The sequence below is a fragment of the Mus caroli genome, chromosome 11 (genome assembly GCF_900094665.2).
Source record: "Mus caroli chromosome 11, CAROLI_EIJ_v1.1, whole genome shotgun sequence".
In the NCBI taxonomy this organism is placed as follows: Eukaryota; Metazoa; Chordata; class Mammalia; order Rodentia; family Muridae; genus Mus; species Mus caroli.
This window is the reverse complement of record NC_034580.1, coordinates 49,841,183-49,856,202: the sequence shown is the minus strand read 5'-3', so window position 1 is coordinate 49,856,202 and position 15,020 is coordinate 49,841,183. Positions and strand designations below refer to the sequence as shown.

The 15,020-nt window shown below is 49.0% G+C and overlaps 1 protein-coding gene across 2 annotated transcripts in view; it reads left to right on the top strand.

Moving 5' to 3' along the window:
- Positions 1-15,020, top strand: part of Tnip1 (TNFAIP3 interacting protein 1) — a 52,224-nt gene that overhangs the window by 7,871 nt on the left and 29,333 nt on the right. For both annotated transcript variants that reach the window (XM_021175682.2, XM_021175683.2), the window contains exon 2: positions 14,403-14,574. In XM_021175682.2, coding sequence (XP_021031341.1) covers positions 14,439-14,574 — 136 coding nt within the window. In that variant the 5' untranslated portion in view covers positions 14,403-14,438. The remainder of the gene's footprint in view (positions 1-14,402; positions 14,575-15,020) is intronic.

The window sequence follows — 15,020 nt, the reverse complement described above, 5'->3', positions numbered from 1 at the left end:
CTTTTTTTTTTTTTTCAAATTATATTTGTTTATTGTTTGCAAGTAATAAGGTTGCCGACAGCTTGCCTGGTTGCTTCCACCTGTGGGTTCACGGAATCGAACTCAGGTCCTCGGGCTCAGTGGCCAGCGTCTTTACTGGCCATCTGGCCAGCCTTTCTCCATGAATGTTACTTTATATTTTCACCTCTCAAGTGAGGAAACCCAGGTATTGGGGATTGGTCTGGTGCTGTGTATACAAATGCTAAAATCTGAACCCCAAGATCTGGTTATTTCCCAGACTTGTGTTAACCTTGCTCTCCAATTTAAAGCTATTGGTTGAATAAAAGTGGCAACAGATAATTACTGGTTCAAAGAGAGGTAGGCGCACCTTCAGGGGTCGCAGGTAGGGACCTAGACGAGAAGAGGAGGAAAAGAGAAAGCAGGAGGTCTCCATTAGACATGATGGACCGGGAGCATGTGTCAAGTAAAATGCCCCTGAAGGACAGACTGATGGAGCAGAAATAAGCTGAGACTCAAAACAACAAGTACTTGAGGAGTGCAGCTGGGAATTAGCCTGTCTAGCTTTAGACAAATAGATCAGGGGCTAATTCGACCAATAATTGTGCTGAAGCTGATTGGATACATCTGTTTAATCTTAAATTATTCAGTCTTAATTATTGGGGGCTGGTCGGGTCAAATTAAGAACTAATAGAGTTTTTGATAACATTTAAAGCAACACCAAGCAACTTGCAGATTGGAATCACATAACTAGTGAATTGCAAAGTCAGGATTCCAACCTGGTAGTTGGCTGCAAAGCCCCCTGTTCCATCCCCACTAAGCTTGTTTTGCAAGGGGCATTAGTGCACACGGGTGATGGGTAGATACAGTGAGTTTCTGGGAATAATTTAGGAGTGGTTCTTTTTTCTACTTTGGGCTGTGTTTAACAGCCGTGCACCGTGGGACGGTTCTATGTCTGTGTGAGATCACGTGTGTGGAAGTGGATTGTGCTGTGCCTGTATTCATCTTGTACCCGGCAGTGGGTGGGAATTTGGTGCTGTCTCTGAGGAACTGTTTTGGTAAAGGGGAGGGAGGGACTTTCGTGGATGAAGCAAAAGTCTCTGCAGCAGCCGTCCCCACGCCCTTGCTGAATGGCAGTGTGGGAACCATGTGGATTCCCGATGCATCATTTTGATTTCACAGTCAGTCAGAGTGGGATTTGATCAGCTCTTACTCACGGTGCCAACAATGAGGGGTGTGGTAGAGGGGAATTCACACTTGTGAGTGGACCGTCGGAGGAGGACTCACAGAATTGTTTTTTGGTCCTTGAGGGAGGACATTGTGTTGGGAGAGTGGAATATTCACACTAGCTAAGCAGGCTCAGCGTTCCTTTTTATCTAGTAAACGGCCTGTAAAACTCACGCATAGTGATAATTCTAGGAACCTTACGGTGAGAAGTTATGGATTCTGACCTTTAAAACTGCTCTTCATGTTGTGGTGACTCCTAACCATAAATTTTGTTTGTTTGTTTGTTTTTGGTTTTTTGAGACAGGGTTTCTCTGTGTAGCCCTGGCTGTCCTGAAACTCACTATGTAGACCAGGCTGGCCTGGAACTCAGAAATCCGCCTGCCTCTGTCTCCCTTCCAAGTGCTGGGATTAAAGGTGTGTGCCACCACTGCCTAGCCTGAAAAGTTTTTTAAATGTGTAGTTTTTACATTCAGAAATTACTCTTTTGCGGGTTGTTTTTTTTTTTTTTTTGAGACTGAGTTTCTTAGTCCAGGCTGACCTTAACCCTGCAGCTGTCTGTGCCTACTGGCACTACAGGGGTGTTCCACCATGCCTGGTGTCCTTTATTCTTTCTGACCTGATAGTGTCTCATATTTTAGCTGGACCCTCTGTCCGATTTCAGTTTTACATGTATTCATTTGTACTTGGAGGTGAGCGTGTGCCAGGGTGTCCGTGCCCGAGTGGAAGTCAGAGGACCACTCTCACTAGTTGTCTTTTTCCTTCTATCATACCAGTTTCTGGACTTGAACTCAGGTTGTTGTGACAAACACCTCTACTCTCTGAGCTATCTGGCCAGTTCTAAATTGTTATTTTGTTTTATTTTGTAATAGGGTTCTTTATAGCCCAGGCTGGCCTTCAAAACTTCTGATCCTCCTGCATCAGTTTGAGTGCTGGCATTAGAGGCATGCACCACTATGCCTGGTTTATAGGGTACTGGGGGGTTGAACCCAGAGCTTCATTTATGCTAGGCAAGCCCTGTACCAAGTAAAGTACACCCCTAGTTCCAAGGGCCATGTTCTGCTGCTGGCTTAGTCATGACTGTGTCCTGGGAAAATAGTTAGGTGTTAGTCCTCTGTGGACACATTTAATCTTGACCCTCTGGGAGCAACAGATGGGAGCATTCAGTATTTTTATTTATCTGGTCATGTTGTCCCCTCCACGTGGGTGACCTACGGGTGTGGGTGCCTGTCCCTGGATGCCCGTAGCAGCTCCCTTGGGGCCCCAGGAAGCCATGGGTCTGACTCATTCCTTCACCCCCAGTGCTGTGTCTCTGGCCCGGATGTCCCGGCTGGGTCAGACGGACCTGGTTTGAGTATGGTGGTGCTCTGAAGGGTTATTTGTGTGCCCCCGTCCCCTGGGTGCTGGCTCCCTTCTGTGCCCACTGTGATTTGGCAGGCCCTGCTACCTGCTTTTTCCCAGCCGTGTGTGTTCTCAGCCTGTTCTCACGCTGAGCCCTTATGCCTGCCATCCCAAATGCCCTGACTGGTTTCTAGCCCTTCCCATGGCTGCTTTTCCCTTATCTGTCAAGTCTCAGCTCAAATGTCACCTCCTGAGAGGGGGCCTTCCCTGCTCTTCCTATGCAAAAACACACCCCTCTCACTTTCTGTCATGCTACTACTTTGTTCATTCATTTATCATGATCTAAAGTAGATTTATTTGTGAGCCAAGTATGGTGATGCAGGCACTTACTCCCTGCACTCAGGAGACAGAGGAAGGCAGATCTCTCTGACTTCAAGGCCCGCCTGATCTCCAATCGTGAGTTCTAGGATGGATCGCAGGAGGAAGTGTTTCAGCTGCCTTCAGCTGGGTGGTGGTCAGGCTGTATCTGTATGTGAGAGCTTGTTTTTGCCTTCCAGGGCTCCTCTTGGCTGGGAGCTCTTCCTGACAGTTATCAGGAGCCAGGGGACAGGCTAGCCACCGTGGATGTGGCTTGGGTATAAGGTCATTCAGGAGCACCTGATTGATTACGAGGGATTTCCAGAAGTAAGTGATGTGGGCCCTGGAGAGATGGAAGGTACAGAGTAAGACCTAGGCCTTTTAGGGGGCTGGATGGACACAGCAGATAGTGTGTAAGGTTGTGCTTAGTTGGGGAGCTGTTAACTGGGCTGGGCAAGACCCCCCAAAGATCCCAGGCATGGGAATGTCTGGACACTCAGATGGCTGGGCTGCAGCCGAGCTGGTGGGTTTCAGTGCTAACCGTGAGGCTAGAACTGTCTTCTATACCCCTGTGACTGACAGCTACTAGTGCGGACCAGGTAGGTTCTGCACACAGCTCCAAGGGATGGCAGTGTCACCCCTCAGCATTGTGGGAGATCTGTCTGCATACTGGCTGAGGCTGTTAGAGTCTTAGTCCCAGGCGGCAAGTGACCCCACTTCCCAGGCCTCTGGATAACTCACCTCAAACCCTTTCCTGACCTGTGTTCTGTGCCAAGCCCTCTCTGCGTTGGTCCTTTGCTCTGTCCCAGATGTTGGGTGTAGGGTATGGCTCAGTTAGTGGAGTGCTTACCTACCATGAGTGAACTTGGGTTCTAGTCCCAGTATCACATAAGTCAGGTGTGTTGGGGAACACCTATGATCCCAGCACTAAGAAGGTGGTGACGGGAGCCAGAAGTTCATGATCGCTCTTTGCTAATGTTTTGAGTTTAGGGCCAGCCCCTGTCTCAAAAATCCAAACTAAATGAATTCTTCAAATGGTAAAACCCAGCCATTGGAAACCCCCCCCCCCCCACTTGTCCATTCATTGGGTGGTCTCCATTGACTCCAGCTGGGCCAGGCCTTTCTGTGCCCTCTGTTGATAGCTCTGGCTTGCCCCCTCTGCTCCCTGTCTACCTTGAACCCAGGAGGGGTGTCATGTCTCCAGCTATAGACAGACCTAGGCAGCCACCAGGCTGTTGGAGGAAATTAGTTCTCTGTGTTCTTCCCGTGACCTCCACAGAATGATCACACCGGAGACTGGAAAGGGTGACTGCTGAGGACTGTCTGTGTTCTTTCTGATGGCTGTCCCTGAAGGGCTGGCTACCGTTCCCTCACTAACCTTGTCTCCAGGCTATTCCCTGAGCCCTGGGGCACTTTGTCTGCTAAGCACAAGGGTGGACACAACAAGACCTCAGCCTTGGCAGGCAAGTGGGGATGAGGGAGTGCTGGCTCTGGGGCCCAGTCACTGGACCCTGAGATTATTCTTGTAGGATGGAGGAGGCCCTGATTCAAGGGCCTGTAGTTCCCTCTGCCCTGAACTTCACCTGGCTAGCCTTGGCTCACTGCCAGTCACTGTTTTTTGAGACAGGCTCTCTCTTCCTGGCCTAGGACTCACCAGTTAGGCTACACTGGCTGGTTAGTCAGTTCTGGGAATTTCCCTGCGTCCACCGCCTCAGCTCTTGGATTATAGAGTGTCCCCAGGCTGGCCTTGCATTCATGCTGGAACTGCAGGTGTGAGCCACTATGTTTGGCTTCTGGCTTTTTAAATTTATTATTACATTTATTGTGTATCTGTGTGAAGGTCAGGGGACAACTTATAAAGGAATGGGTTCTCTCCTATCATATGGGGTCCTGATGTCAAACTCCAGTTGTCAGTTTAGGGAACAAGCACCCCCTTCAGCCACCTCATTACTCCCCCGACCCCTGCCCCGCCATCTCTAAATGTGTGTTCCGGGGCTCAAACGTAGGCTTTTGTGCTCGTGTGGTAAGCTCTTTACTGACTGAGCTATTTCCCCAGTGTTCTCTTGTATTTCTCCAACTTTAATGTGAATGTGAGCATTCCTGACCAGTGTGTAACTTTGTTTTGGATGCTGTCAGTGTGTTCTGAGATGTCACACTGTCCAGTTCTAACATGACTTGCATATGAAAGCGTCATCCACGTCTGTACCTGCTTTATTCCCTGAGACATCTCCACAGTGTATCGACTCATTCCCCGCTTTGGGGGATCATTCGCTGCCCTTTGAGATGAGCATCTGAGAATCTTCCTGACTTAGCCTTACTCTTTCTAGCCCCTTTGTAGCCACTGTGGCTCCAGCTTGGGTTTCACAGTAAGGTTCACAGACAGCTCTTTGGCTCCTGTTTGGTTCACAGAGTCAGGCTTGACTCTGTAAAATTCTCTTCCCACCATATTTGGTATAAGGAGAGTTCTCAAAACCTAGCATCTTCCCCTGAGAGGGGAGTTACAGGGTTGCATAAAATACTGTGGCACACCCTTAATCCCAGCTCTTGGGAGGCAGGGGCAGGCAGATTTCTGAGTTTGAAGCCAGCCTGGTCTACAGAGTGAGTTCCAGGACAGCCAGGGCTATACAGAGAAACTGTCTTGAAAAACCAAAGAGAAAGAAAGAAAAAGTAAAAGAAAAAGAAAAAGAGGGAGGAAGTTAGTTGTGGCATTTGGGCTCTGAGAGATAGGCTACCCTCTTGTCCTTCCTCTTGTCCTGACGTTGGCCTCTCAGCTGATGGTCAAGGCCACCCTGGCTCAGTGATGCCTAGTGTCAGTTCTGGGCTTTAGCTGAGAGGAGGAATGTGGGTATGAAGGACAGTGGGTGTGGTAGATAGACTGCCAATCAACCCTTTGAGGCCTGCTGGTGACAGGAGCTTTGGGACTGTGAAGTGATACTGTGATTTAAGCCCCACTTTGATCCTGGAGGACTAGTCTTGGGTTAGGCCTTGCCCTCTGGACTTGGCTTTCTGGGTGCCGGGATCGTGTTGGGTGTGAGCACCCAAGCTTTGTGCTTGTTCCTGGCCTGGGGTACATACAGGCAGTCTAGATTTTCTCTTCCCCTTTTTGGCCTCTGTAAGTACCTGCACTTGTGAGGTAGAGACCAAAGGGTCAGGGGTTTAAGCCATCCTTGGCTACTGTCTCAGTCAGGGTTTCTATTCTTGCACAAACATCATGACCAAGAAGCAAGTGGGGAGGAAAGGGTTTATTCAGCTTACACTTCCATACTGCTGTTCATCACCAAGGATGTCAGAACTGGAACTCAAGCAGGTCAGAAAGCAGGAGCTGATGCAGAGGCTACGGAGGGATGTTCTTTACTGGCTTGCCTCCCCTGGCTTGCTCACCCTGCTCTCTTATAGAACCAAGACTATCAGTCCAAAGATGGTCCCACCCACAAGGGGCCTTTCCCCCTTGATCACTAATTGAGAAAATGCCTTATGTACAGCTGGATCTCATGGAGCTCCTTTCTCTGTGATAACTCCAGCCTGTGTCAAGTTGACACACAAAACCGACCAGTACCGCTACATAGCAAATAAGAGAACAGACTGTGTCTCAAAGACCAAAAAAAGGAAAGATGGATGAGCTCTGCCTAAGGTGAAAGTTGTCCCCTCTGCCCGACCTATTGTATAGGAGTCTAGATCTGCCCTACAGACTTGAGAAGACAGCAGCCCTCAGCTGGGCCTCATCTAGAGTTGTTAACCAAGGGGGTTTGGCATGTATTCTTCTGCCCTATTTGTTGTGTATATTCAGGGTATGTGCCCTGTCACACAAGATGTACACTTGGCTTTTCATTTTATGTGCATTTTTCTGTGTCTTCACAAAGCAGTGAATGTCATGGATTTGATTGCTATATAGTGTTCCACAGATTGATGGCACCTTAGTCTATTTACCAATATCCTTTTGATGGCCACTCAGGATATTTTTGCTCTTATGAAGCATACACCAGTCCCACTTTTCATCCAGCCCCTATTGGGGCTGGTGCAGAAATCTCTAGAAGCCTTGATAGAGGTGGGTTGTGCTCTGCACACTGGAGAAGGGAAATAGCCTCCAGCTTTGCTTCTCTATGAGAGGGCTTGATTCCTGATTCTCAGCATGGCCTGCAGACACACAGGCTGGTTGGTGACATCATTGATAAAGGTCACTGTCATCCTGAGATCACTTGAAGGAGCACAGGTCTTGCCACTGCTCCATAGTCACTTGTGATTGCCTTGGTCCTGTGGTAAGACAGCATAGCACAGTGGGAGCACATGTGGAGAGGTGGAGAGCAGAGTCACCCACCTACTCAGCCAGAATGAGGCACCCTGGGAACAAGCTTTGTAACATGTAGGGCCCTGGGAGACAGTCACTATCCAACTATAGCAGCTACTTTTTTTTCTATAGGAGACCCAACTGTTAAGAAACACATGTGAATACCAGGGCTCTGTCAACAAATATGCATATACATATACGAATGAAAGTGTGGAAGCAAAAATCCCTGTGTTCACGAGGCAACACCTGAGTGTTGTGTCCAGTCCTGGGCTGGCTGCAGCTAGGGTAGTCGATTGGCAGGTGGTAGGGCAATGCCAGGAACAAGACCTGGTCAGCCACCAGGGAAGCCTTGAGCTTCTAGACCTTACTAGCTATGGCTAGCATGAGAAAAGTGACATCTTGTTCCTTACCCTTGGGACCTGAGACAAACAGGCCATTGGGAGCAGTGCAGGCATCGTTGTGCCAAGTGCCAAATTCTCTCTCTCTCTCTCTCTCTCTCTCTCTTTCTCTTTTTTTTCTTTTTCTTTTTTTTTTTTTTTTTTTTTTTTTTGTAAGTTGGAAAGCAACTTTATTTGTTCTAGGGCATTGGCCAGAGTCCCCTTAGAACTTCTGAAACTGCATTTTGGTACCAGCAGCCTTGGTGACCTAGAGAACATTGAATGGACACTCCAACAGTGACAATGTCTCCGATCTGTACATCCCTGAAACAGGGAGGCAGATGCTCAGACATGTTCTTGTGACGCTTCTCAAAGTGATTATATTTTCGGATGTAATGGTGATAGTCCCGGTGGAAGACAATGGTCCTTTGCATCTTCATCTTCGTCACGACACCAGACAAGATCCGACCTCACAATAGGCTGTGTGTCCTCAGACAGATGACTTAACTCCTCTGAGTCTGCCCCTGCAGTTGTTTAGCCAGGTGGATTGGCCTCCTTGTTGGAAAGCAGGGATAAGCATAGTCAACTCTGGGTGAGGTAATGTGTGTCAAGGTTCAGCCAGGACCTGGTACATGGTAATGCTGAACTAGTCATTTCGTGTCATTAATTCACCCTTCTGAGCATCCTCGAGAATGTCATTGTTACCCAACTGAGTCCCAGCTCGGGTGTCAGGCAGTGTGACATGGGTACAGTAAGAACTCCTTCTGTAGTGTAGCACAGAAGAGGGGAGAGGCCTGGGGAGGGATATGTGCTGTGCTAGAGGGACACAGTCCCCAGCTTCAGCTGGAACCCTGCCTGTCTTGTAGAAACTGGGCCTGTGAACAGCCATCAGCCCAAGGCCTGTGCTTCCCTGAATAAATTCATGGCCAGACTGATGAGTCTAGAATCCCTCAGGCTGTAGAGGATGACCTGGGGATTGATGACAGCTCTGTTAAGGCCAGAAAGGTGGGCTGCAGCAGTAGTAATCCTGGATTGTTAGAACTAGAAAGGACCTTTGAAAATGTCCAGTCCAGACAAGCATGATGGAACATGCCTAGGATCCAGCACTAGAGAAATGGAGGCAGTCACATCAAGTCCAGCGTTGTCCTTGGCTGGATGTGGTTGTATCCCAGGACTCAGAAGCACAGAGAGGTCTGAGTTTGAGGCTAGCCATGTAGTAAGATGCCATCTCAAAAAACTAAGAACAACTGGGGATATCACTGAGCAACAGAGTACTCAGCTAGCACGTGGGTTCCATCCCCAGCACCACAGTCCATAAATAAATAGCAGGGGCCTGGGGGAGAAGCAGAGTAAAGTGCTTGGTCCATAAATGTGAAAGGGACTGAGTTTGGGCTGGAGAGATGGCTCAGTGGTTAAGAGCATTGACTGCTCTTCCAGAGATCCTGAGTTCAATTCCCAGCAAACACATGGTGGTTCTTAACCATCTGTAATGAGATCTGATGCCATCTTCTAGTGTGTCTGAAGACAGCTACAGTATACTCATATAAATCAAATAAATAGACAAGAAGAAGAAGAAGAAGAAGAACAACAACAACATTAACATTATCATCGTCATCATCCCTGGGCATTTCTTGGCTACCCAGCCTAGCCAAATCATTGAACCTGAGGGTCCCAGTGAGAGACCCTGCTCAAAAAAGATGGTAGATGTCTCCTGAGCAATGACACACAGGCAAAATAAAAATAAAAGCCAACCAAGGATGGAGTGTCAGGGGTGGGTCTTAGGTCATTGCACATAGTGGAGGGAGGGCCCTCTTGCCCTTTTACTGAATGCCTGCAGTGTGCCACATACTGTGCTGGCTCCCACCTGCTCCCTGCTCGCTGTATTGGATGGTTCATTGTGAAGCATGTTTCTTGTTGAGTAAATCATGTTTAGGAAATAAAGTCTAAAATGAGAACTCACCTCAGTGCACAGAGGCACTGTCTAATGTCTTCACCTTAGCCTAGGTAGGTTTTCTTTATTGCTTTCTTTTTAAAGATTTATTTATTTATTTTATGTATATGGGTACACTGTAGCTGTACAGATAGTTATAAGCTTTCATGTGGTTGTTGGGAATTGAATTTTAGGACCTCTGCTTGCTCCGGTCAACCCTGCTTGCTCAGTCCCTGCTTGTTCTGGCCCAAAGATTTACTTATTATTATACATAGTACACTGTAGCTGTCTTCAGACACACCAGAAGTGGCCATCAGATCTCATTACAGGTAATTGTGAGCCACCATGTGGTTGCTGGGATTTGAACTCAGGACCTTTGGAAGAGCAGTCAGTGCTCTTACCCACTGAGCCATCTTGCCAGCCCCTCCCTGGGTAGGTTTTCATATTCCTCTTTTGCAGATGAGCAGCAGAGGCTCAGAATGAATGAGTGACTGGCCCAGCATCCCATAGCTTCAGGGTGGACAGAGTTGGGCCTGGTATGGGTGAGGCCTCAGGGTGCATTGTAATATACAAGACTGTGCCAGTGTGTGGCCTGTTCATTTCACCTTTCCTGGTCCTAGGTGGAACCTTCTTCATGATTCTACGGCTGTACATCTCTGCTCCTTGGCCTGCTCTAAGTCATGAGGCTTGGGTCACTCCCAACCTTTGGCCATTGGACAGCATCCACATTTATCTAGTTAGCCAGCGACTCTAAGTCTCATTCAGGCTTCCTCCTCTTGCATAAGAGGACTGGAGTCCAAGGTCATATCACCAAGGAGGGAGCAGGCAGCTTCTGTTCTGAACTTTCTTTCTCCCTATGTTCTGACCACACCCACTGGCATGTCTTATAACTCTGCCTCTGCTGGGGACATAGAACTTTGCTACCATAAAGTGATGTCCTGGGGCTGTTCCCTTGGAGCCAGGTGACTGTGCTGTCTCCAGGCCTCTCCCCTGATACAGCCAGAAACCAGAGACAATAGTGAGGCTTAAGCCCCCAAACTGGGCTTGGTAATCTTGTCTCTCACCTATGCCTTCTTCCCAGGGCTTTTGGGACAGTCAGGTGAAAAAACAATGCCTGAGATGTAGTACTTTATAAATGCTAGTGGCTATGCAAATTAGCATGACTTTGGAGTCAGGGAACTCTTCCCTGTAGTCCAGTACCCTGTTGTTCATGGTGCCTGATCCCACCTTCTCAGCCACGACTATGGCAATGCAGACTCAGACAGTCAGGGGCTGAATGTGAATTTAATGTGGTTCTGACCCTTCCAGCTCTCCTGGAAGTGGGTCAGGGATGGGTGGGGGTCCACTCTCCTGCCCCAAGCACACCCCTAGCTGCTCCCCAGCCATAGTGAGTTCAAAATCACAGCATCCCTTCATCTGCATGCTTGGTATTGTTGGTTGATCAGTGAGTGTAGGTCATTTTCTGTCCTCAAACCGGACTTCTCTAGTTCCATCATGTAGCCCTGGATCTAGTCCAGGGAAAGGCATGAAGAGCTGCTTACTCTCAGCAGCACAAGGCCTGCTTAGGTCTGCTGGCTGCATGTCTACCAGTGTCTGTCTCTGTTTTGGGCAAGGTGTTGGTGTCTCCCTGTAGGAAGGTCCCTTGCTGAATGGTGGCTTCTGTATAGGTGGCTTCCTCCTACTGTGCTCTGGTGAATGGAGAGTTTGGGGGTTTGGTCTGATGGTGTGTATACAAATGCTAAATTCTGACCCCCAAGATCTAACTGTTCCCAGATGAGGGAATTCTCACGTACACCAGCCTTTGTTGTATAAACCTTGCTCCCCAATTTAAAACTATTGGTTAAATAAAAGTGGCTACAGCTAATTACTGGGGAAAATAGAAGTAGGTGGAACTTCTGTTATTGGGCTTGTGGTGGCAGGGAGGGATGGACAGATGGACAGAATGGAAGAACTGTGGATAGAATGGGAGAACAGGAGAAGAAGAGGTTGCCATAAGGAGATGGAGACTCGAGAGTCTAAGTTATGGGACAGTTTGGTCACTTTCTGTGTGACTTTGTCAGTAGGTAGAAACTTCAGCGAAGCAGGGACCAAGCCCACGTTTGTGCCAGGCTCCTTCAGAAAGCAGCAAGGGCTGAGGTCCGATATACATCCATGTCAAGGCCCAGAGCCTGAAGGGAGCCTGGCCCTTCCCCCACCTCTTGTCTTCCCCCCAAGGCCATGGTGGGGGTCATCGCCCTGTCCAGTCTCCCATGAACCCTTGCTTGTCAGTCCCTGCATGCCAGTGTGCCACCTGGCCTTGGCTGGGTGTCTCTGAGAGACAGTAGCAGAGATCTTAGAGGTGTTGGGTTAGCACTCTGGCACTGTGCACAGCAGTGATGGCTGGTCTGGCTGGGTGCTTTAAACACGGCCTCTTGGGAGGTAGGGTAAGTCCCTCCGGCTCTGGGCCTTGAAATGGATGTGTATTGAACCTCTACATTTAACTGCTTTCCGAAGGAGCCTGGCACAAATGTGGGCTTGGTCTCCTCTTCCCTGTAGCTTCCGTCTACTGAAAAAGTCACACAGAAAGTGACCAAACTGTCCTATAACTTTGACTCTGAGTCCGCTGTGGACCCTAAGGGGTGGGGGCTGGGAACTAGGCCACCTGCAGCTACTTGCCACTCAGGATGTATCCAGCCTCCATTTCTTCATTTGTGAACTCTGTACCTCCCTTTGGGATGACCCTCCATCCTGTTCTGATGACTGGAAAAGCCTATTTCTGCCCAGGAAGCTATTAGGCTAATGGACAGATGCTGGCTCCAGCCGGGTGCAGTCACATGGTGACAAGCATAGGTGAGCAGAGAGCATGCTGGGTGGAGGTCTGAGCGCCCAGCTGTCTGCTGGTCCTGCCTGGCTCTTCACCTACACTGCCTCCTTTTGCTAAGGGTACATCAGTGCATCTGCAGTGCATGCTGAACTTTCGAGTTAAAAAAAAAGTCCAACCTAGCCAGCGATATGTGGGTGTGTGGGCAGCTAGCTGTCCTTTACTTCACAGGGCCCAGCAGGGTGTGGGTATCACTTGCAGTGGGTGTTCAGCTCTTGTTTGTCAGCCTTGGGGTGGGGGTGGGGCACTTGTTATAGCTTTGTTTTTCCTTCTGGCCAAGTGTGTTCTTCCAACACTCTTGGTGAAGGGGGTCTGCTGGCTTTGGGGCTGTGGTGTGGCTATGTTGATAGTGGTATACAAGGCTTTCATTCCATCTCCAGCATAGAAGGTTCTTAACACTGAAGGAAACAGCTAGAGCGACAGTTCTTAACATACAGATTTTAACCCCTTTGGGGGCAGTCATGTCAAATGACCTTTCACAGGGGTCACAGGTACTCTGTATATCAGATATTTACATTATGATTCATAACAGTAGAAAATTACAGTTGAGAAGTAGCAACAAAAATAATTTTATGGCCGGACGTGGTGGCGCACGCCTTTAATCCCAGCACTTGGGAGGCAGAGGCAGGTGGATTTCTGAGTTCGAGGCCAGCCTGGTCTACAGAGTGAGTTTCAAGACAGCCAGGGCTACACAGAGAAACCCTGTCTCGAAAAAACAAAAAACAAACAAACAAAATTTATGGTTAGGAGTCACCACAACATGAAGACCAGTATTAAAGGTCACACCATTAGGAAGGTTGAGAACCACTGAGCAAGAAGCTATTTGATGGTCTGGGCCTACCTTACAAATGAGTTTGGACTCTGCCACTCTGGCCTGTATTGTGGGAGCTATGGGTTGCCATCATGTATATCTAACAAGGGTGACCCTTGCAGGCAGAGCTCTGCATCTGATGCCTGCTTGCTGGCCTCTGTTGTTGATTTATAAAATGAGCATTTCTGGGTTGCTGGGCACCCAACAGAATGCATCAAAGACAAACATGCAGGTAATGAATGGCGGTGACATCACTGTCATTAACCCTGCTGCATGCCTGTCTTTAATGGACAGTGAGAAGGTCATCATGGCCATTGAGGCTCCTGTCTGAAGCAGTTTTTACTGAGGGCTGATGATGTTGGGATCTCAGTACCCCCAAATCTATGGTTTCTCCATAGATTAACTCTCTTTGGAGTTAATGCTCAGCACCCCAGACTGGTGCCCAGCACCCAGATCGGTATTCTGTACCCAGACTACTACTTAGCACCCAACTTAGACCCGGCCTTGTCTAACCCCAGAAGTTGTGGTGGAATGAATGGACGAAGGCTGCTCAGGACCAGGAGACTGCAGTGTTTGCAGGATGGCTTCAAGTGAAATGAAGCAAATAAACAATAGCTTAAGGCAGAAAGTGTGCCACACGGTGGTTTGCTGGGAAACTCTCCTGCTTAGAACCAGATGGGACAGAGCAGTCCTGACCTGCGACCTGAGGAGGAGGTTGGCTGTATTATACCCTAGCTGGGGTTTCCTCCTCACCTTAGAGATCATTGTTTGAGTTTCAGGCTTTCATTCCCCCTCCAGGAGAGGAACAGGGCCTCATAACCAGTTCATGACCAAGCCACTTAAATGCTGTATGTTTGGGGTGTTCATTACTGGTATTGTGATGGGCATTATGAAGGACCAAGCAGGCAGGAACTCGGGCCTCTCATGACTCTTTCTCAGATTCTTTCTCACACCCAACACTTGGTTTTACTGCCATTGCAAATGAGCCACAGTGCAGTACACCACCTAAAAGAAGTGGCTGCTGCTCTGGTTGCACTAATAGAAGCAGGACATAGGAGGTGTCTGCTGTACTGTGCAATACTGCGGTTAGACCAGGCTATGTGAGTTATTCTGCTCTGGGTCATGGGGAGTACTTTTTAGAGCCTTGGCAGACTAGAGCATCATCCCCAGATGACCTAAGGGCCTGGCCAGCCCTCTGATGTCTGCCGTTGTCCCTACAGCTAGCCGGCCATCACGGCAGGGGTTGAGCCACCCTCATGGAAGGGAGAGGACCCTACCGGATCTACGACCCAGGGGGCAGCACGCCTCTGGGAGAGGTGTCCGCAGCTTTTGAACGTCTAGTGGAGGAGAATACTCGGCTGAAGGGAAAAATGCAAGGGATAAAGATGTTAGGTAAAGCAGACCATGACCCTCCCTATGTTGGCCCTCTTCCCACAGCCTGCAATGCCAGCCCCCTCACAAAGGCGGGCGGGTACCTCTGCCCGTCACGCTGCTGTCCCTGTGACCCAGCGTTGGGTCCTGGCATTTGTGTGCAGTTCTGTAGCCTGGTGATGGCATCCCCAGCCCTGACTTCTCCCTCTCCAAAGGGTGTCCTTGAGGGATCAGGAGGAAAACATGAATGGGAAGAGGAGCAGAAGGCCCAGTTTGTAGATCTGGAACTAGAATGATCTCCTGTTGGAGAAATGAAGTGTGCAAGATAAGGAGAGCCAATGTACAGGGCAGCCCCAGTACCCAGGGCTTGGATGCCAGGCCAGGAGCAGAGCTGGCTCAGAGCTCAGTGCAGCAGGGCCCTTGGCCTTGTTCCTCCAGCTTCCGCTCAAGCTATCCCCATTGTCCAG